We start from the raw sequence: 23,177 nt of genomic DNA, 5'->3' as shown, positions 1-23,177 counted from the left end.
TTCTTTCGGTAATGATCCAAAGTTGATGGCCATAGGTGAGGGTAGGAACGTAGACCGACCGGTAAATCGAGAGCTTCACTTTTTGGCTCAGCTCTCTCTTTACCACAACAGAACGGCACAGCGCCCCCATTACTGTGGCAGCCGCACCGATCCGTCTGTCGATCTCCCGCTCCATTCTTCCCTCACTCGTGAACAAGACCCCGAGATACTTAAACTCCTCCACTTGAGGCAGGAACTCCCCTCCAACCTGAAGAGGACAAGCCACCCTTGGCCTCGGACTTGGAGGAGCTGATCTTCATCCCAGCCGCTTCACACTCGGCTGCGAACCGCCCCAGTGCATGCTGTAGGTCTTGGCTAGATGGGGCCAGCAGGACCACGTCATCTGCAAAAAGAAGAGACGAAATCCTCTGGTCCCCAAACTAGACGCCCTCCGGCCCTTGGCTGCGCCTAGAAATCCTGTCCATAAAAGTTATGAACAGGACCGGTGACAAAGGGCAGCCCTGCCGGAGTCCAACATGCACTGGGAACAGGTCCGACTTGGTGCCAGCAATGCGAACCAAACTCCTGCTCCGCTTGTACAGGGACCGGATGCCCCCTAATAAAGGGCCCCCCATTCCATACTCCTGTAGCACCCCCCACAGGGCATCACGAGGGACACAGTCGAATGCTTTCTCCAGGTCCACAAAACACATGTGGACCGGTTGGGCAAACTCCCATGAACCCTCGAGTACCCTGTAGAGGGTATAGAGCTGGTCCAGTGTCCTACGGCCGGGACGAAAACCACACTGCCCCTCCTGATGCCGGGGTTCGACTATCGGCCGGACTCTCCTCTCCAATACCCTGGCGTAGGCCTTACCAGGGAGGCTGAGGAGTGTGATCCCCCTGTAGTTGGAACACACCCTCCGGTCACCCTTCTTATGAAGGGGGACCACCACCCCAGTCTGCCAATCCAAGGGCACTGTCCCCATCCGCCACGCAATGTTGAAGAGGCGTGTCAACCATGACAGCCCCACAACATCCAAAGACTTGAGGTACTCAGGGCGGATCTCATCCGACCCCGAAGCCTTGCCACCGCGGAGCTTTTTAACCACCTCGGTGACTTCAGCCTGGGTGATGAAAGAGTCCAACCCAGAGTCCCCTGCCTCTGTTTCCATCAGGGAATGCGTGATGGCAGGATTAAGGAGATCCTCGAAGTACTCCTTCCACCGCCCGATAATGTCCTCAGTTGAGGTCAGCAGCCTCCCACCCCCACTGTAAACAGTGTTGGCGAAGCACTGCTTCCCCCTTCTGAGGCGCCGGACGGTTTGCCAGAATTGCTTCGGGGCCAACCGGTAGTCCTTCTCCATGGCCTCACCGAACTCCTCCCAGGTCCGAGTTTTTGCCTCTGCCACCGCCCGGGCCGGGGCACGCTTGGCCCAACGGTACCCGTCAGTCGCCTCAGGAGTCCCACAAGCCAACCACAGCCGATAGGACTCCTTCTTCAGCTTGACAGCGTCCCTTAATGCCGGTGTCCACCACTGGGTTTGGGGATTGCCGCCGCGACAGGCACCGCAGACCTAACGGCCGCAGCTACGGGCAGCAGCATCGACAATAGATGTGGAGAACATGGTCAGACTCTATGTCTCCAACATCCCTCGAAATCTGGTCAAAGCTCTCCCGGAGGTGAGAATTGAATACATCCCTGGCCAAGGGGTCCGCCAGACACTCCCAGCAGACCCTCACTATGCGCTTGGGCCTGCCAAGTCTGTCCGGCTTTCTCCTCCTCCAGCGGATCCAACTCACCACCAGGTGGTGATCAGTGGACAGCTCAGCAACTCTCTTCTCCCGAGTGTCCAAAACATGCGGCCGAAGGTCTGATGATACGACAACAAAGTCGATCATTGACCTCCTGCCTACGGTATTCTGGTGCCAAGTGCACTGAGGGACACCCTTACGTTTGAACATGGTGTTCATTATGGACAATCCGTGACTAGCACAGAAGTCCAATAACAAAACACCGTTCAGATTCAGATCGGGGAGGCCATTCCTCCCAATCACGCTTCTCCAGGTGTCACTGTCGTTTCCCACGTGGGCGTTGAAGTCCCCCAGCAGAATAATGGAGTCCCCAAGAGGGGCACTATCCAGCACCTCCGACAGGGACGCCAAGAAGGCCGGGTACTCCGCACTACCACTTGGCCCGTAGGCCGAAATGATAGTCAGAGACTTCTCCCCAACCCGAAGGCGCAGGGATACGACCCTCTCATCCACTGGAGTAAACCCCAACACGAGACGGCTGAGCTGGGGGGCAACAAGCAAACCCACCCCAGCCCGCCGCCTCTCCCCGAGGGCCACTCCAGATTAGAAGACAGTCCAGCCCCCCTCGAGGAGATGGGTACCAGAGCCCACGCTGTGCGTGGAGGCGAGCCCGACTATTTCTAGTCGATATCTCTCGACCTCCCGCACCAGCTCAGGCTCCTTCCCCCCCCAGCGAGGCGACATTCCACGTCCCTAGAGCCAGCCTAAGCATCCGGGGATCGGGCCGCCGAGGTTTCCACCTACGTCTGCCGCCCAATCCTTTTTGCACCGGTCCCTCACGGTTCCCAGAAACAGAGACTCTTGAACACAAACTAGAAAAACATGAAGCAAAAGCATAACCAGATCCGAAAACCAAACTTGACAAAACATGAACAAGATGACATAACTAAAGCATGACCAGGTAAATAAACAAAAACATGATTCAAAACTTGAACTGTGAATAAGACCAACAAAAACCCAGAAACCAAAAACCAAACAACCCCAAATCATAGCACTCTCAAATTATGAGAAAAATGTATCCACATCCTTCTCATTAAATGTAGGAACCAAACGAATATTTCTACTTACACCAAATTCCAATGCCTTAGGCTCCAAAGTTTTAATGCCCAATTCTAGTTCTCTCAAACGATCGCAGCTTCTTTCTCTACTCTCTTTTGCTCCAAACTAAGCTCTTTTTCTCTTAATGCAAGCCGCCCCAATTCAACTTCAAGTTGAAACGAACAGTTTCATCTGTAAAGGGCATACCAGGTGGCGACTCTAGGGAGCGTTTTGGCAAGATCGAAGTAGGAAAAATCCCAATCTGAACCAGTGCTGATAATAACTCGGCCTCAACAGTGCCTAATTTGTTGCATTTCATTTGCCTTTATACGTTTTAGCAACACAATGATAACACAAAAATTTGAAGTTGCCACTAATTGATTTGATCTTTTTTGTTGCCACGAGTTTTGGTGCACTGCACAAATTGAAAGGAAAGATGGAGACAGAGAACTGCCTCCAACCTCTTCAAGTTAGGAAAAGATGAAGCAGGTTTAGATAAAGCTTCTGAATTGGTCCAAAGCACAACGCCATCGACTATTGATGGACAAAGATTACAAACCAGGCCTGTGTCAGAAAATCGATGAATGTAAACTTCTGACCAGAACTACATTATATATTCCGTTTCACCTTTGCTGGGATTTACCATGCAAATGCAACCTAAGCAAGCACCAGTGACATTATCTAGAGTTCCTGCTCAGTCTCAGTAGCCCAAAGAAAACCTCTAAACAGTTCACTCTCATTGAACCTTAAGTCATACTTTGAAGCTCCCTTGAATGCAAATGTATTAATTTATTAAATCTTTCTGTTTACTGAGCTAAACACAGTAAAGCAAAGGCGAACCTTATAAAATGAGCTTTTCATATTCTCTATACATCTTCCTACCTCTACCCGCTTGATAGCCAGTTGTCAGAGCTGATATGTGACCTAAGCATTACAAATATGTTATAATTATTATGATAACCTTGCAGCTGGCTCTTTTGCTACGCTATCATCAGTGTGGCATTTTCATAACCCAGACCAGATGTGTCCTGATGCATGGTGGCTTGAACTTGCACAATCAATGTGGAAAGAAAAGCTCAGCCAGATTACATCTGTAAAGTCAGCAGTGATACTGCAGTACTGGCTTACCATTTTCTGATCAAACTGTGAGGCAGACATTTTATCAGACTTCAGAAAATAGATGTAACAACTGAAAAAAAGCCACATTTCTGAAAAAAATGTCTTTATTAACAATTTACATAAACTCTAAAGGATTTGAACATGGATACAGGTCTTTTATTAATATTTTTAGTCAGGTATGAATTAATATTGTATGTCATTTGTCAAAAGAGGCTGGAAACAGCATTACTGTTTCTTGTGAAGGCTTTTGCATCACAGAGCATTTTATACTCCTGATGTGAAAAAGGTAAAAGCATAGTAAAAGTGTCATGACTCAGATTAGAGACAGATGCGCATGAGAATACAGCTACATATCTGTATTTTCATCCCCTTCACAAAATTTATTGTGAGATCAATATTCAATTTTTGGTAAATCCATTGGAGATGTATCAGGCCTGACAGGTGGTATGACGGCTCCACTTAATCACTGCAGAAGTGCAAGCGTATTAGAAGAATCGTTCAGGGAGAAAAGTTGCAGTTGTGTGAGGAGCTGTGTGAGTGCAAAGCCTAAATGTGTGTGAGCTGCGGTCTGAATCCGCCCTCTTTCTTTCTTGTTTCATGCTCTTATTGTTCCATTTAACCATGACCAGGCCTCTCCTCACTATTCAGCCCAGAGCAGCCAGTTGGATTGTCTTTTCGCTCTTCCTGGTAACACATTCATAACCACAACATTTCACATTTTCTCAGCCTAGTCCTATGTAGTTTGAAATTTCACAGCCATCTTTGTGTGAGCAACATTATTCAGCTCAGATAAAGCAATGAAAAAACAGAAATGTTCACCTCAGATTTATGCAAGAAGAAAAAACAGCAACGTTTGGGTCTTGCAAAAACAATCATCCTTTTTAAACTTTTACAGTTTATGTTTGTCAAATTCCAAACATAAACTTCAGTGTATTTTTATTGGCAGTTTATGTAATAGACCCACAAAAAGCAGCTCATAAGTGTGAGGAGGCAGAATTTTTTTGTACATATATATATATAAAGTGTGGTATACATTTATAGTGAGCCCCCTTTACTCTGATACCCCAAAATAAAATCCAGAGCAAGGACAGCATCTAAATAGAGTAACAGTCAAGGTAATTCTGGAGGAGCTACAGAGATCCACAGCTCAGGTGGGAGATTCTGTCAGCAGAATAACTATTAAACTTGCAGTCCACAAATCTGGCCTTTGCGGATGTGTGTAAAGAAGAAAGTCATTGTTAAAAGAGAGCCAGAAGAAGCTCCACTTAGTTTACCTAAAGCTGTCTAACATGTGGAAGACTGTCCTCTAGTCAGAAAAGATCAAAACTGAACTATTTGGCCTTCAAGCAAAACACTATGTGTGGAGGGAAAACTAACTGCATATCAGTCTGTACACACTGTCCCCATGATGAAACATGGTGGAGGAAGCATCATACTCAGGGGATGTTGTTCTTAAGCACCTTCTTTCCTGTTATCTGAAAGAAACCTGTCAAAGCAAGTAAAAAAAGAAAGAAAGACTGCTGATGAAGATTAATCTATAGCAGCCCCAAATGTACAAGGAAAGTCTTTAGATCAAATGATCTCTTTCTTTTAGAATGGCCCAGTCAAAGTTAAAGAATATAAGCGAGAATAAAAGTTAGATTTGAAAAGCAAACACATCATGGATCTTTGTAAATGGGTGAATTAGAAAAACATGACGAAGTGCTATGTACAACAGGTTTACTTAACAAGTATACCCCTGAATCTTTGACCTCATTCAGCCCTCATCACCACCACCATTTCACTTCTTGCCTCATTAAAAATCACTGAATAATCAACATCATCCCTCCATCCAGGGCTTCCCAAAATGTCCTACAACTTTATCACCTCTCATTTTACTTAAAACCTGAGAAAACCAGGCGTTATATGAGGTTGCCTAATTAGCCTGCCCTTATAGCTCGGAGTCAAAGCCTCGTGAACTGAGAAATTACATTTGCACTGCCCAATTAAGGGAGGTGTTTAACAGCAATTTAATACTCTTTCCTTACCTATTAGTTGTTTCGCATCTTTGAGTTTAATTCTGTCTAACATGCTTGGCTGATTTGAAGGTCATCAAAAGAACGCCTTACACTATGAATTTCCATTAGGAGATTTGTGCACACCAACTCAATTAAAGTGGAGAGAAAAGTGTGACTTTGACTTTTATGTTGTTGAAAGTTAGTCTAAAAAGTGGGAAAGAAAAATGTACAGTACAGACTAAAAGTTTGGACACACCTTCTCATTCAAAGAGTTTTCTTTGTTTTGATGATAATGAATATTGTAGCTTCACACTGAAGGAATCAACATTATGAATTAACACATGTGGAATTATATACTGAACAAAAAAGTGTGAAACAACTGAAAATATGTCTTATATTCTAGGTTCTTCAAAGTAGCCACCTTTTGCTTTGATTACTGCTCCGTACACTCTTGGCATTCTGTTGATGAGTTTCAAGAGGTAGTCACCTGAAATGGTTTTCACTTCACAGGTGTGCCCTGTCAGGTTTAATAAGTGGGATTTCAACCCTTATAAATGGGGTTGGGACCATCAGTTGTGTTGTGCAGGAGGTGGATACAGTACACAGCTGATAGTCCTACTGAAAAGACTGTTAGAATTTGTATTATGGCAAGAAAAAAGCAGCTAAGTAAAGAAAAACGAGTGGCCATCATTACTTTAAGAAATGAAGGTCAGTCAGTCCGAACAATTGGGAAAACTTTGAAAGTGTCCCCAAGTGCAGTTGCAAAAACCATCAAGCGCTACAAAGAAACTGGCTCACATGAGGAGCGCCCCAGGAAAAGAAGACGAAGAGTCACCTCTGCTGCGGACGATAAGTTCATCCGAATCACCAGCCTCAGAAATCGCAAGTTAACAGCAGCTAATTTTAGAGAACAGGTCAATGCCACACAGAGTTCTAGCAACAGACACGTCTCTAGAACAACTGTTAAGAGGAGACTTCCCAGGGATGCTTAGCACTTGTTGGCCCTTTTGCCTTCCCTCTGCGGTCCAGCGCACCCCAAACCATCACGATTTGGTTCAGGTCCGGTGACTGTGGAGGCCAGGCAGGTCATCTGGCACAGCACCCCATCACTCTCCTTCCTGGTCAAATAGCCCTTACACAGCCTGGAGGTGTGTTTGGGGTCATTGTCCTGTTGAAAAATAAATGATGGTCCAACTAAACGCAAACTAGATGGAATAGCATGCTGCTGCAAGATGCTGTGGTAGCCGTGTTGGTTCAGTATGCCTTCAATTTTGAATAAATCCCCAACAGTGTCACCAGCAAAGCACCCCCACACCATCACACCTCCTCCTCCATGCTTCACGGTGGAAACCAGGCATGTAGAGTCCATCCGTTCACCTCTTCTGCGCCGCACAAAGACACGGTGGTTGGAACCATAGATCTCAAACTTGGACTCATCAGACCAAAGCACAGATTTCCACTGGTCTAATGTCCATTCCTTGTGTTCTTTAGCCCAAACAAGTCTCTTCTGCTTGTTGCCTGTCCCCCTCCTATCCCGATGAACACCGGTGTGGAAGAGATCGGCTTGTTGGAGTGGGGGTGCTCTTATTCAGACAGAGGCATCATGGGAATTCTGCTGCTACCCCCCTTTCCTCAGTTGCTGGAAGTCAGTTAAATGCAATTTATTTTGAAAAGTTCCAGAAGAGTTCGTACCAGAGTTTAATGTTGAAATCCATGGCTGTGGCTCCCAACATCCCCCCTTTTAGTTCCGAAGAATGGGATGAAGTCCACAGTCTTTGGGGCTAAACATCCGTCCTCAGCCGTCTATAAGGTGTGAATAAGCTGAATCATGAACTCAGTTTGCAGAGATCATTTTACTCAATAAAGATGTGTTTAAAAATTCACTAAAGATATATGAGGGTTTCCTGGCTGATACCGATTTCCAGTTTTCTCTGAGGTCTGACAGGCAGATTCAGATTTTGTTTGTCAAAGCACATAAAAGACAAACAAAAATGATGCAGGTTGCTGGATTTTGGCAACTCCAAAAGAAATCCAATAGAAAATGTAGGAATTCCAGTATTTTTCCAATTTGTGCATCGAAGCATATGAGCCTAACATCAGATTTTTATTAAACTTAGATCTTAGATCAAAGCATCTTGCTGTCTGTCCTGATTCCCGTATAGAACAAAAATAGATAAAAATAGTGGCACTTCCAAGTTTTGATTCATTTAACGATCAGAAAACAAAAAAATAGTATTTTTCAGTTTTAAACCTACTAATCACTACTAGTTAGAGTCGGTCGGAAAGTTGTCTGATTCCAATATTTGGCATACAATATATGTAGCAACATATGTTGGGCATGGCTCATGTTATACGCACAAACTATTGCTTTTATTCCAATTCCAGATGTGGATACAGAACCTTTAAATAAAAACAGCCTTAACAAAGAAGTGTGTATTTAAGTGTTACCTTAAAGCAGTCTGTGGTGGAAATGCAGAAACCAAATAGTAAGAGCATCAGCATCATGCTGGCTTGGGAAGTGAAGCTGTGAGCATGCCCCTGAGGCAACATCATCTGGCTGTCTCAGCTCATAATGAAAAATTAATAGCAAAACACTTGCAATATTATTTCAAGAGCAGCACATCCAAACTAAGCACAAAGTTGAGAATTTACAATATTTTATTTGCAATTTTTGTCGTGCTTGCAGTAAAAAAAAAATCTATGCCTCTCAGCATGCATCAAATCATCCAACTATGAATTAAAACACATTTCAGACGTACAAAAGCTAGAAGCATATTGCCGTTCACCTTAAATAATGCTGGTCTCTTCTGTTTCTAAGCATGTACTCAGAAAAAATGCTGCTGCTGCTCAATTTGGGTCAGGGTTTAAAATTTTATATTACCTGACGGAAAAACGGAGGGTGACATTTGCCTCTGAATACAAAACAATCAAAACAAGCATTGCTGTTATCAATAAATGTAACATTACAGAGTTCAGATTATGTATAAAACAACCACTTGCAATAAGCACAAATACAGTACCATTATACATAAAGTAAATCCCGGGTTTTAGAGATTGCCTGGTCTTATTTCCTCGTGGATGGGAAGCAAATCCGGTCAATGAAGCTCTCACTGAGATGCAGTGCTTTAAATCCTGAGCAAAACCACAAACAACTGCATTTGTGTGTCCATCTGCACGTAGGTCACAGCAGGCATGCATGGTCCCAGACAGCCTCCTTCCAATTTGAGCAATCTCAAACCAATTTGTCTGCCTTTACTGTTCCCTCTCCAGTCGTAACTAAACACAAGAACCAGCATAAAGAGTTACACAGTCACTTACTTCTGCTAAGTAGCTGCAAGTTGCGGACCTCTTCTCTGACCTGCAGCTGAAGGACTTGTTGGAGGACCTCCTGCCTCAGGGAGTCCTGCACAATTCCCATTCGCTCTAGCTTCTCCCCGTTCAGGCGCAGCAAAGCTCGTCCTGCCAGTAACACGTTGGGAGTTAGTTAAGAGTTTACCCTGCAGTTTTGAAATAAACCCTTCCTTGCACTAAATGTCAGTGTGGATACTTATTAATTTCATAGTGCTGTTCAGAAGTTTACATAGCCCCATCTCCAGCAGGAATGTCAGATTAATTTTTGGTTTTTAACAATGGAATTGATTCATTGTTTGTTCAGGGTGAAAACATCATACAGTGCAACATCATTTTCTAAACACAGGAAATGGGTGCACAAGTCTGAATTTATTGCAGATTTTCTGTAATCCATAAACCAAATCTGAACTAAAATTATTCATACAGGTTTAAAATACACATACACCTCCATAAATACCTGCATAAATGTGCCTTTGCAACTTGTAGCATAAACATAATGCCTTTTGTAGCCATCAACAATTTTCCAGAATAATTCTGGTATAAATATTTTAACACTGTTTTGGACAGAAATGTTAGAATTAACATTTGATAAATTTTCAATGTGTGTTTGATATAATTTGCTTATTTTCACAGTTGTGTCCAAATTTCAACTTGTTTATTTTTAGTGAAGTCGCACGATTTAGAAGTAGTCCTTCCTGTTCATTATTCTTTTTGCTTTTTGCTGCGCACCAATACCACTGGTATTTAAACAGGCCCTCAGCATGATGCTACTACCACCTGCTTGACATATGAAACAGTGCTCTTATCCAAGGAAACCTTCCTTTGCCTCCAAATATTAATATTTTTATTGTGACCAATTAGATAAATATTTGTCTCATCTCATTTGTAAATCATTGACGCATTTGGTTTACTCAAGTGAGCAGCTGCCAATTTCCCATGTGCTTGAATATGTCAATCTAGGAGCAAGAAATTCTTCATTGACTGGCATATTTTCAGTCCATTATGTTAATTTAAGCTCATTTATTGGTGACACTTGTGTCTTAGCATCTTCCAGTATATGAAAGGCCTTGGTTTTACTTCAAACTCCTGACCTATATTTCCTTTTCGTCTGAGGAAAAGGTTTGGGTCAGATGAAACTTAAACATATCCTGGGCTGTCCAGCAGGAGAGTAATCCCAAAGTCAGGTCAAAACTGGATCTAGAATATTAAAAAGAAGGCTACATTTAAGATTCTGGAATGGGTCGGACCTCATCTCTATGGGAAATTTGTAGACTATGTATAAGAGCCATATCTATGACAGTAAACCAACTGATCTAATTTAACTATCATTTTTTACCAAGAACATTGGTCAAATATCTTACCATATAAATGCTAAGGTCTTGTTGATGAGGGTAAATAAGTGTGTGGTGTCTCTGCAGCTTGCTAAAGGACATTTTTCCAAGTGATAGCTGGGGAGCATGTATATATTTGAGCTTTATGTACATTTAGACCCTGTGTATATTAGAGAAAACCTGAATCAAATTCAAACTTGTGCATTCAAATCTTGTTTATTTCTATCATTAAGGTTGTGTGCTGTATCATTAGTTCACTCTGAAAAAAGGAGGTTTCAAATGACATTTTTTAAAGCTAATCTGACATTCATCATCATATCGACTGTATGCATACCTCTGACTGGCACTGTAGGTCACGGTAATCCAATGTCAACCTGATTACATGTCCACAATAACAGGAAGGATTAAACTTCTTTATACCATTATGGAATATTGTTGTAATACGGTAGGTCTAAAAGAGAGAGGCAGCAGAAATCACACAGAACACAAATGTGGAAATTATACTTTAAATTGCTGTTTTGAGATCTGCACATGGTTGTTTAGAGAAGGCAAATACATGTTTGACATTTACGATACAATGCATAATAAATTATGTTTGAGCTTGCAGACTTACTGTATAATTTACATAAATGATCTAGCTATCCATTAACCGTTTAGCCCTACAGCCCTATAGTTAGTAAACAGTAAGCCTGTTTTTTTGTGGTTGGATTTTACAACAGAGTTTGGCAATTAACCCTCAGGACACACACATTTAACATTTCATTACCCAGTGTAAACAGAATTTAAAGCCGAGCATAGACAGATACAGCGCTAAAATGTACTTGCGTGGAGGTACAAAAAAGGAACAGAGACTGCTCTGGTAACAAGAGCTATAGTGTATCCTTCAGTTGTGCAGCAAGAGGAGGAATCCATCATACCTGCAGCAGCTCTGTACAACATCCAAAACATAATTAGACTCATTACTCATATGGCTCCCTCTCTGTATCATTCCAATTTCCTTCATCCAAATATTTCCACATCCTCTGCTTCTCTGGTCTACCTCTTCTACTTTTTTATTCAATCTCTATTGGCCTGCAAAAGTCCTGCAAAAATTCGTATTTTCATCTCCAACACATAACAAACTCTATTGATTGGTGCAATTTACCCCTGAGTAGCTAGTAAGCTTGCATGTGCTCAGAATGCAGTAGCATGAAGATTGAAGTGGGATAAAACATAGTCCAGAAAAACAAAAATCAAAAGGCAGCTTTCAGTTTCCTTTGATCTCTGAGCCTATGAAATATAAGTAAATCCCCTTAACAGAGAAACAGAAGTCATATTTTATGAGACTGGCTTCACAGTGCAGAACAGCTTTGATGGTGTGATGGTATGGGTTTGTAGGGATCCCCTAATAGTCCTACTAGTAGCAGTGCTTCTACACTATAAGATACACATAAAATGGCACAAACCACATGACATTTGACAGAAATACTAAAACATAACAAACAAAGCAACCATCATCCTCTTGGAACTGATACAAATTCTGCATTAGACAAAAAGACTTGTTGAATTGTAGATTGTTAGGGAATCAAAACAAGCTCTATATTTTTTTTTGTAGAAATTGTATCATTCAAAGAAAAAATCCTTTCTTGTATCACCTGCATGTCAGCATAGACCGCTGTGCAATGCAGCGCCACAGCCACAAATCAAACATTGGCAATCTACTCAAATCTTTCACTTTTGCATATAAAAAACCTCAAGAGTAGGCAAAGTCCCCAGCAAGTATATTTATAACTCCAAACATTTTCATATTTTCTCACACTGCAACCACGTACTGTATTTTATTGGGATTTTATGGAATTAATCAACAGAAAATCGCACACTACTGTGAAGTGGAAGAAAAATAATAAATAATTTTCAAAATTTGTACATTTCTGTCTGGGTTCCTTTACTCTGATACCCCTTAATAAAATGCATTGCCTTCAGAAATCACCTAATCAATAAGAAGTAGAGTTGCAACACTACACGTACTCGTACAAAAAATATCCGTTATAGCCCACTCGGTTTGATACGCACGTGTACTGAATGAGTACAGCGCTGTTTTATACCTGAACAAATGCTGAATGTTCATGTGAGGAACTAAGTGTGCAATGCAACCTTCTGTAGCTCAACTTTGAAAATTGACACCAACACAAAACAGAGAGGACTCCCAGCTATCACTAAACTCTGCTATTTGGGAACATTAGGGTTTCATACATTTCAATGAGCTGAACAATGAACTGCTGCACAGGTTGTATAATCTGTTAACAGGACATCTATTAGTTGTGCTCTCCACAAATCTGGCCTTATAGAAAAAATAAGCTACTGTTAACATAAGAAGATGGCCATAATAAGTCCAATTGAAAACACATCAAAGGGGAAGAAAGTACTCTGGTTGGATGAAACCAAAATTTGACTTTATGGCATTTATGCAAAGTGCTACGTGTGACGGTAAACTATCACTGTCCATCACCCTGAACACACCATCGACAGTTGGTGGTGGCAGCATCACACTGTTTCTGATGCTTAGCCCCAGGAGGGACAGGGAAACTCATCAGAATAAATGGCAGGATAGATGTAACTAAATACAGGACAATCCTTGAAGAAAAACTAACAGGGGCTGCAAAGACTAGGTTCACCTTCCAGTAGAATCAAAGCCCTTGATCAAAGCATATTTGTGTGTTAGAATGCCCCAGTCGAAGTTTTGACATACATTTACAGCCACTGTCCTTCCCACCTCATTGAGCCTGACCTATTTTTTACAAAGGATAATGGACACAACCTTCAGTCTGTAAAGGTACAAAACTAATAAATACATACATCAAAGAACATGGCTGTAATTGCAGCGGCCGGCAGCTCTACTAAGATTTTAATCAAGGAGCCAGAATACAAATACACCACACACGGTTTAGAGATTGTCTGTAAAAACAATCAACTACAGTATGAACTACTTGGTCTTGGTCCAACTTGAAATCCCAATACATTTATTAAGCTTCTTGGTATGATGACAAAATGGGAGAAAAAAAACAATCAAGGGGTATGAATACAAGGTACTGTAAGTGTTTACATGTTGAAAGCTGGCCGTCCAGGCCGAGCAGTGCGACCACCCCATCAAAGAAGTTCTCTTTCATAGAAGTAGAAGGACATAAGATGCCAGTTTTTGTTTTCTTTTTCAAAGATTTGGCTGTCAAAAATGTGCATTGAGTTTGAATGATGGATGGATGGATCTTAGAACAGACTTAGAACATAATATCTGAAAGCAGAGCTCTTTCAAATTTTATATAAAACTTTTAAATGGAACCAGACGTGATTATAAAACTGCTTTACAAACAAATGACCGAAAATGCAACTTTTACCCCTAATGGAGTTTAGCTGCCCCTTCCTTGGAAGAAAAAGCAGTGTGACACCTATTAGCTTGCAAAACTCTTGTATGGTGTGTTTGTGCCTTTGCACATAATGTTTAAGGACTTATTATTTCATTCTTTTCCAGCTTCCTATTGTGTCGCAAAAATTAAATCTAACAACCAATTTTTGAGTAAACAAGTTATCAAAGATAAAACACCAGTTTTATTTTGGTGATGTATTTAATATTTTTTAAGCTGAAAATAACTAGTTTCTTTGTGTATACTGTCAAAATAAGGTGAGATCTTTCCTTGTAATCCATGCAACATTTAGTAACTGCTCACAGTTAACTCCATAAAAGTTACAATAAATATCTTTATATCCTTATGTGTAATCCATGCAATAATTATTAAAACACACAGTTGAAGCCGTGGGGAGTGAAACAAGCATGTTCTCATATTCTGGAGCTGAGAGACTGGAGAGGCCTGTGTGGAGCCACATACAGGTCCTTCTCAAAATATTAGCATATTGTGATGAAGTTCATTATTTTCCATAATGTCATGATGAAAATTTAACATTCATATATTTTAGATTTATTGCACACTAACTGAAATATTTCAGGTCTTTTATTGTCTTAATATGGATGATTTTGGCATTCAGCTCATGAAAACCCAAAATTCCTCACTCAGTCATTTTCTACCACTTATTCCATAGTGGGTCGCGGGGGAGCTGGTGCCTATCTCCTACAGTCTATGGGCGAGAGGCAGGGTACACCCCGGACAGGTCGCCAGTCCATTGCAGGGCAACACACAAACAACCATGCACACACTCATTCATACACCTAAGGTCAATTTAGAGTGACCAATTAACCTAACAGGCATGTCTTTGGACTGTGGGAGGAAGCCGGAGTACCCAGTGAGAACCCATGCATGCACGGGGAGAACATGCAAACTCCATGCAGAAAGACCCCTGGTTGGGAATTGAACCCAGGACCTTCTTGCTGCAAGGCAACAGTGCTACCAACTGCGCCACCATGCAGCCCCACCCAAAATTCCTATCTCACAAAATTAGCATATCATTAAAAGGGTCTCTAAACGAGCTATGAACCTAATCATCTGAATCAACGAGTTAACTCTAAACACCTGCAAAAGATTCCTGAGGCCTTTAAAACTCCCAGCCTGGTTCATCACTCAAAACCCCAATCATGGGTAAGACTGCCGACCTGACTGCTGTCCAGAAGGCCACTATTGACACCCTCAAGCAAGAGGGTAAGACACAGAAAGAAATTTCTGAATGAATAGGCTGTTCCCAGAGTGCTGTATCAAGGCACCTCAGTGGGAAGTCTGTGGGAAGGAAAAAGTGTGGCAGAAAACACTGCACAACGAGAAGAGGTGACCGGACCCCGAGGAAGATTGTAGAGAAGGGCCGATTCCAGACCTTGGGGGACCTGCGGAAGCAGTGGACTGAGTCTGGAGTAGAAACATCCAGAGCCACCGTGCACAGGCGTGTGCAGGAAATGGGCTACAGGTGACGCATTCCCCAAGGTCAAGCCACTTTTGAATCAGAAACAGCAGCAGAAGCGCCTGACCTGGGCTACAGAGAAGCAGCACTGGACTGTTGCTCAGTGGTCCAAAGTACTTTTTTCGGATGAAAGCAAATTCTGCATGTCATTTGGAAATCAAGGTGCCAGAGTCTGGAGGAAGACTGGGGAGAAGGAAATGCCAAAATGCCAGAAGTCCAGTGTCAAGTACCCACAGTCAGTGATGGTCTGGGGTGCTGTGTCAGCTGCTGGTGTTGGTCCACTGTGTTTTATCAAGGGCAGGGTCAATGCAGCTAGCTATCAGGAGATTTTGGAGCACTTCATGCTTCCATCTGCTGACAAGCTTTATGGAGATGAAGATTAAATTTTTCAGCACGACCTGGCACCTGCTCACAGTGCCAAAACCACTGGTCAATGGTTTACTGACCATGGTATCACTGTGCTCAATTGGCCTGCCAACTCTCCTGACCTGAACCCCATAGAGAATCTGTGGGATATTGTGAAGAGAACGTTGAGAGACTCAAGACCCAACACTCTGGATGAGCTAAAGGCCGCTATCAAAGCATCCTTGGCCTCCATAAGACCTCAGCAGTGCCACAGGCTGATTGCCTCCATGCCACGCCGCATTGAAGCAGTCATTTCTGCAAAAGGATTCCCGACCAAGTATTGAGTGCATAACTGTACATGATTATTTGAAGGTTGACGTTTTTTGTATTAAAAACACTTTTCTTTTAGTGGTCGGATGAAATATGCTAATTTTGTGAGATAGGAATTTTGGGTTTTCATGAGCTGTATGCCAAAATCATCCATATTAAGACAATAAAAGACCTGAAATATTTCAGTTAGTGTGCAATGAATCTAAAATATATGAATGTTAAATTTTCATCATGACATTATGGAAAATAATGAACTTTATCACAATATGCTAATATTTTGAGAAGAACCTGTATATGAAAGAGATAATGTTGTGTGGTGTATGAATAAAAAGGATGAAGTTTAAGTAATGGTTTTAAACTGTAATGAAGTAAACGCTGTAACTAAAAGTTTGAGCAGCACCAATGTAAGAATTAAAGCCTCTGTTTAAGAGGAAGTGTAACGTTGAGTGAGACAGGAATAGAGCAGATGTTCGGGAATTGGGGATGTGAGAGCTGTAGCTTACAGCACAAGACTGATGATTAAGGAGGGGGCGCAGGTCAAAGAAGAGGCCAGTAGACAGCTCAGGACCGAGGTGATGATGGCATGTCTGATATGGACACAACTCGGGAAATTCCAGAAAATCACCTTATGTCACGGGTGACCAATGGGACAGCCATGGCAACAACCACTGGCCAATGAGCACAAAGGGTTTGGTGGAAATGCTCTATAAAATGGGCAAGAATAGAGGAACTAGTTGGTTGTTTCCTCGCAAAAGACCAGCGAACAAGATTGGAGAGATGCTACAGATGAATCAGAGGACCAGAGACACAGCCCAGCTGATCGACTGCATTAAAAAGAGGATCAACCCGTTTGCCTTAGAAGGACTGTGCCTCAAGATTAAGAATTTGATTTCATCTAAAGCCTTTTTATCCAGACAACAGAAGTGAACTTGATCGGTGAACAGCTGATTGCTCTAAGTTTCAGGCTTCTGGAAGTCCTGAATCAACCTCATTTATGTCTCTGGGTTTCCTTCAACTCTTCAGCCTCTGGAAACTACTGTCTTCTGAGACATATAACAACAAAGATCCTGTTTAACCATCAAAGCCTGGAGCATCAGTACCTGCCACTTAAAGGAAGAAAACTGAAGATTAAGTCGTATTCCCTTCAAGAAATCACTTGCTGTTACCAGAAGAACCGTCTCCATCAGGTGCATGGATGAGCCTCCGTCTTCACAGCCTCCCCAAACTCATTAGTTTCAGCATCAGGGTAAGACAGGTTGAATTGATTGATTAATTTCTATTATTGAAATTATTACGTGTTGCCGAATTGAAGCTTTTACTGACCCCTGCATAAGCATTGCTAATTAAAGAAAGAATATAAAATTCTAGTTAAATCGGGGACATTCAATTAATTGAATCACCTTATTTTTGGTTTTTCATTGGTGGTAAAAAGTCTTGTTGCCTGGTTCTAAGAGATTTTGGGAGGTTTTTATAGGTTACCTTAGCCAAGTTTGTTGAAACAGCGCCCTTGGGGCTCATGCTCAGCCACTAAAATTAACCTAGCCCATAAATCAAGAGTCAGTTGTAAAAATAGGGAATGAGCAGCCGTGAATAAAAGTGACTGTTGAATGTGTGGATGACTGCGATAGGCTACTCAGTCGTCCAGACCTACAGTTGAAGAAGGGCGAGACTTTTGTATGAAGGCTGTCAGAGGCTGTCAGAGGCTAGGCGACACCAGCTTAAACAGAACTTTCAGTAAACCTGCTTAGTAAGACCTTTCAGGTTTAGGGAAGTCCGGACCCGTTGAATGGAGAGCTGGATTGAGCAATCCCTTTAGACATAGGGAAGTAGGAGGGAGGGGTTAGCTCATCGGACAATGAAAATACACTCATTAAGCATCTTTTCCTCGCCTCCTCAAAAGCCCCGTTGTTTCTGGAGCTTGCCAACAGGAATACCAGCATGTCCCAGAAAACCTCCTGCCTCTGCTGTGTGAATAAGTGTGTACAAACGAGACAAAGCAGATGAATGGAGCTCAAATCAATTCCCTTCAGACAGATTTAATGCAGCTCCTAATAACTGCTTGCAGATAGGGAAAGTATGCTGTCAAAGGGAGAAAAGAGACACAAAAACAAAAGCTTTTTTTAAACGGAGATCTCTTCCCTCAATTTGGCTTAAACTAAATTGCTTATTAATAGTGTCTTTGGGCAAATCGTAAGGAATTCTACCTTGGCTAGGGCAATAATGACTATTAAACTGGCCTGAAAAGCAATCCAAAAAGCAGAAAGGTAACAATTTCCTTATATGAAAAAAAATCCACTTTGATTTAAATTTCACATATAGGACTCATGTTTTATCCTGAAGCCAAACATAAAGTATTAAAAGCTTTTATAAATGTATGCGTAACCACCAAAGTCATGTGTATTCCTACAGCAACATTTCTACCTGAACCATCAATCTTTTCCAATTCGGGGTCACGGTAATCATTGACCGAAATCACAGAGACGGCTTTGCTAACCACTTAAGGGCTGCCTTAAGAAATCTACTATGACAGACAAAAATATATTACAGAAAATTTACACCCTGAGCATTTCAGTGCTACAAACTTCAAACTTAGAGCTAAGGACTGCGCCATTACGCCAACCATGGCTATTTAGCTAACTTTTAATGTACTTCACTTTAAGTTTATGGTTTGCATACTACATGTTTTCTCTAAAGGTATACTTGCAGTCTGTCTACTCTTTTATTTTTACATTATGTAAGTGTATGAATTCCATTCAGAACACAATAAGTAAAATTTAAATAAGTTCCATTCATATCAATAAGACTACATCTGCTGCTGATGTACTTAGCTATATGATTATTTCCATGTCTGCAATTGCAGTCAATGCAGCCCATTAAGCTTGTAGCAATGTTGTCAGAAAGAAACAGTACAAGATCTGTTGACAGGAGGTACAAGTTTATTGACTTCACACCTGATGACCATGTTTGTAGTAGCATTTTGTAGGTAAAACGTAGCTAAAATATTATTAAAGTAATAGCACACTGATGGCAGAAGAAGGGTTCAGTTTAAAAGGTTAGTATTCCAAATGCTCTGGGTAAAGAGAACGTTAAAATAATATAACGTTTATTGCAGTAGTATAATGTTCCAGCCTTTAATTTGAGTACATTTGTTCAATGATTTTCAATAAATATCCTACGTCAAGAAATGAAACCTTTAACAAAATCACCTTCGCCACAAATATTTATACCCTATGCAGACCTTTTTAAAAAAGAAACCAATCAGGTTATTAGGAATGTTTTCCCTCAGAGCACTCAAAAGATGGGATTACATTTAATTCACGAGTACATTCAAAGTTTTGTTTTCGATTAGGGCAATTTTTATACATAGCAGAAAAATACAAGATATCAAACCACAGAATAATTACCATGTATATGTTTAATAATTGTAGGCCACGCAAATATTTAATATAAACATAATGTACTGCGTGGAGGAACCAAGTTAAAGTCACAGTACATACACAGTCCGACACACTAAGTCTTCACAAACAAACACAGTAGGAGTAATAAAAGGTAATTTTCTACCGAATGCAAACACAGCAAGATAATTTCTTTGATTTTCCTTAAGGCCTAAATGTAAACAACGCTAGAACCTCCATTACTGTCCTCAGGCAGCTTGTTCCACTGTAATGGTGCCCTACCAAAGAGACTGAAATAGATACATCTACTTTTGGGTCACTGGTCTAATGTGGTACAGACACAGAATCCAGAACAGAGCCGTTAGTATCTTTCACAAAAAGGCATGGGGATTTATGTAGAACGCTTATGAGTGTAATTGTGTCATGACTCAACAACAAGAACACACTCAGCAAATTAGCAAAAGAAAAAACGGTCGCTAATTACTAAAGAAAATTAAATGCCGCTAGCATCACAGAGCACATGACATCTGAGCCGTTTTCCCTGCTTTTTCTTTTGGAAGTTATATAAAAAAGTAATCACATCCATGTAGCTGTACTTCTGTCAGTGGAAGCTTGTTCACCCTAAAGCCAACGTGTACATACAGCATGTGTCTCCTCAAAAGCTCGTGTGCGTACATGCAAATGTAGCTTGAGTGGTGCTTGACCCTACGGCACCAATCAGCAATCTGTTCTCTGTGCAGCCCTGAAATACCATTTGGTCTGTCAAGGTTTGGGAATAAATGTGAAGAAATGTGAATATATTTTGGATTCATGCGTCTGCTGGTGATTTGCTTTTTTATATGTAGAGGTGCCTGCATATGCTTTTGTAGGCTTTTTAACAAATAAATAATAATAGCTCTGTTTTTCCAGCAGCTTTGCCTTTCTTCACCTAAAATAGGCTTTACCCTTCCAGTCACCTCACAGTGAAGTCTTTAAATCTCATTTACAGATTTTTGAGTTTAAATCCCCTTTGACCTAAAAAAGCTAAGCTGCAGAACCTAAAAATAAAATCGGTGTGATGCTTATTAGCATTTTAATGCATTCATTTGGTATGCCTTAGTACAAAAGAACATCTAAACTGTGTATTTAGAAAAAAAAAACTAAAGGTCAAGGAGCAATGTCTAAGATAATTTACTTCATGGAACCATCAAAAGTAAAATTCAGCTACAAGTACAAATACCCAAGGGTAGAAATGGTACATTAATCTGGAACATTTCATTTGAGAACAGAACACCACTGAGAAGTCAAGCAACAAATGAGATAAATGAGGGGTGTAAATAACCTAAATTGCAAAACATAACTTGAACCTGCCTTTTCACTTTGCCATTCCTGTTCATTTCAAAAGAACTGGTAAGATAGAGCATATTACTGTACATTGTGGAGAAAAAAAAGGAAAAGAAAATGTTGCATTTCTGCTGGTCCTTGTAGCAAATCAGCAAACTCAACAGCTCACTTCTCTTTCTGTTGGATCTTTGCTGCTCTTCATTCCTCTGATAAAGATCAGGGGCTTGTCAAATGCAAAGATTGACTGAAGTGAACGAGAATCTTTAAAAATAAAAAAATGAGAACTTACAGATTGGTCTTGCCCATGGAGAGCATGGTGCATGAGCAGACTGATGGGTAGTAAAAACGATCATGACAATTCAGCAAAGAGCCAGTGAGCTCATATACTGAAGCAGGGGTGGAAAATGACAAATGAACCAGAAGAGCTACTCAGGGGAAATATGGGATAGCTCTGGCACAATGAAGGCAGGGAGGCTGAGGGAGGGAGACTAAGTAACATGGATAGAGCTGAACCAAGAGAAAAATAAACTACCAAACCAAACAAAATGAAAATCTAATAGAGATCTAAGAGAAATAAATCCAAATGTACAAACAAACAAACACAAGAATAAACTATGAAACCAAACACAACAGAGTAAACTAAAAAAGGCATAATCTTTCTAACAATGTGACCACAATGAAATTAAATGAATACGGCAAGACCTTGAGAACATAATAAACAACAAGAAAATGATCAAAACTCAAAAGCAAAAGAAACCAAAACCCAAACATTTGTGGATCACTTGTGGAAGTTAAAGGTAAAGTCTGCAGGGTGGAAGACGTGAGATTATTAAATATAGAAATGGAAGACAAATCTTATAACTTGTGCACAATATTAGAAAGGTAAACTAGATGGCAATTAATTCAATTCTGTAATGTAGTTATTGATCTCAAGACCATTTAAAATTAAAAAATGTTGACGAGAGTTTTCTCCCAGCATATGGAGCATAGAGTATTGAAGGGCAACTCCCACCCCACCTGCTGCTATGCACTCCCGATCAGCTGGCTAAAAGAAGTCAAATTCTGCTGTTTATGACAATTATGGTGTTAAAAATAAAGAAGTGCTACTCATCACTTAGACAAAGCTTGAAACTGACAAGCTACTAACAGCAAGTCTGTTGAGGGCCGGCTGCAGGAAGGCTACCTTAGCAGATAGCCCCTAATTAATAAGTAATGAATTATCTAATTTCAGTTTGATATACTGGTGTTCTTCTATAAACATCAGGACAGCAAAAAGGTTTCATATTTTGTGCAAAATGCAAGATTACTTTAAAACTAAAAATAAATTTTGTGGGTTTTTTGATTAACTCTGTGTTAAATAATTTTTCCTCAAGGTTGTCATACATGAACATCTCATACCGACCCTAGCCTACTGCTGATGCAAATAATCCTAGTCATTGACAATTTTTTAAAGAATGTGAGCATGCATCTTTCTGTTGTGTGCTTCACCTGTGATGGCGTGGTGGGAGAAGGCCTCTACGTAGGTCAGGTAGTTGTGAGGACAGTGTTTCTTCAGCCACTTGCAGACATCCTGTTGAGTCCACAGCACCACAGGTTTGGAGAGACAGGACAGTGTAGGACTGGTGTGATAGACGGTGAAGGCTTCACCTGGATGCAGCTGAAACACAGAATGAAAGGGTCTTTTATATCAGTTAATGTAATATGTTTAACCTAATTAGTATGTTTGTATTTCAACCTTCATGTATAAGATTTGAATCATGGTTTTTTATTTTTAGATAAACACCACATAATTGCTGTAGCTTAATTAACCATGCTGGATTTTGTAATTATGTTGAAATAGGATTGAACGCTGCATTCAAGCACCACAATTTTCAACAAAATTATTCCTAGTAGTATAAACCCGGGACAGGAATTAAGTACAGCTCAATTAGTAATAGGAAAAAGGTAATATAAATGAGAATGCATTGTTTTACTGACTGCCATGTTTTTTTTTTAGGTCAAACAAACAAAAAATATTTTTCTGACTTATCTGTTTAAAATACTGGAAGGAAATTAACACTAATTAGCCCACATGTAGCTTAATTCATTAGTGAGCTTGAAGTTTAAAAGCTCTTAGGCATAACAGATGTTGAGTTAGATTTGAATTAGCAGCTTGTTTTCACTTCACCACCCCTGCTTAAGGGTTAGGGGTAAAAAAGGGTTCCTGCTCATAATCTTGTTGTGGTCTTTCGCATACGTTTTTTTTCCTGATCGCTCTATCATCATTATTCTTCTTG

At 40.9% G+C, this 23,177-nt stretch overlaps 1 protein-coding gene across 4 annotated transcripts in view; it reads right to left on the bottom strand.

Annotated features, from left to right (window-relative positions):
- The window catches only part of samd10b (sterile alpha motif domain containing 10b), a 97,203-nt gene that overhangs the window by 11,064 nt on the left and 62,962 nt on the right, over positions 1-23,177 (bottom strand). For 2 of the 4 annotated variants that reach the window (XM_047383223.1, XM_047383383.1), the window contains exons 3-4: positions 22,390-22,558; positions 9,267-9,407 (exon numbers count right to left, since the gene is read on the bottom strand). In XM_047383223.1, the coding sequence (XP_047239179.1) occupies positions 9,267-9,407; positions 22,390-22,558 (310 nt within the window). Of the gene's footprint in view, positions 1-8,234; positions 9,225-9,266; positions 9,408-22,389; positions 22,559-23,177 lie in introns of those variants that run through there. The other 2 variants (XM_047383302.1, XM_047383463.1) reach the window with 2 other exon arrangements.

This window comes from Girardinichthys multiradiatus, chromosome 1 (assembly GCF_021462225.1).
Source record: "Girardinichthys multiradiatus isolate DD_20200921_A chromosome 1, DD_fGirMul_XY1, whole genome shotgun sequence".
NCBI classification, from domain to species: Eukaryota; Metazoa; Chordata; class Actinopteri; order Cyprinodontiformes; family Goodeidae; genus Girardinichthys; species Girardinichthys multiradiatus.
The sequence above is the reverse complement of the archived record's forward strand: the minus strand, read 5'-3'. Positions and strand labels throughout refer to the sequence as shown.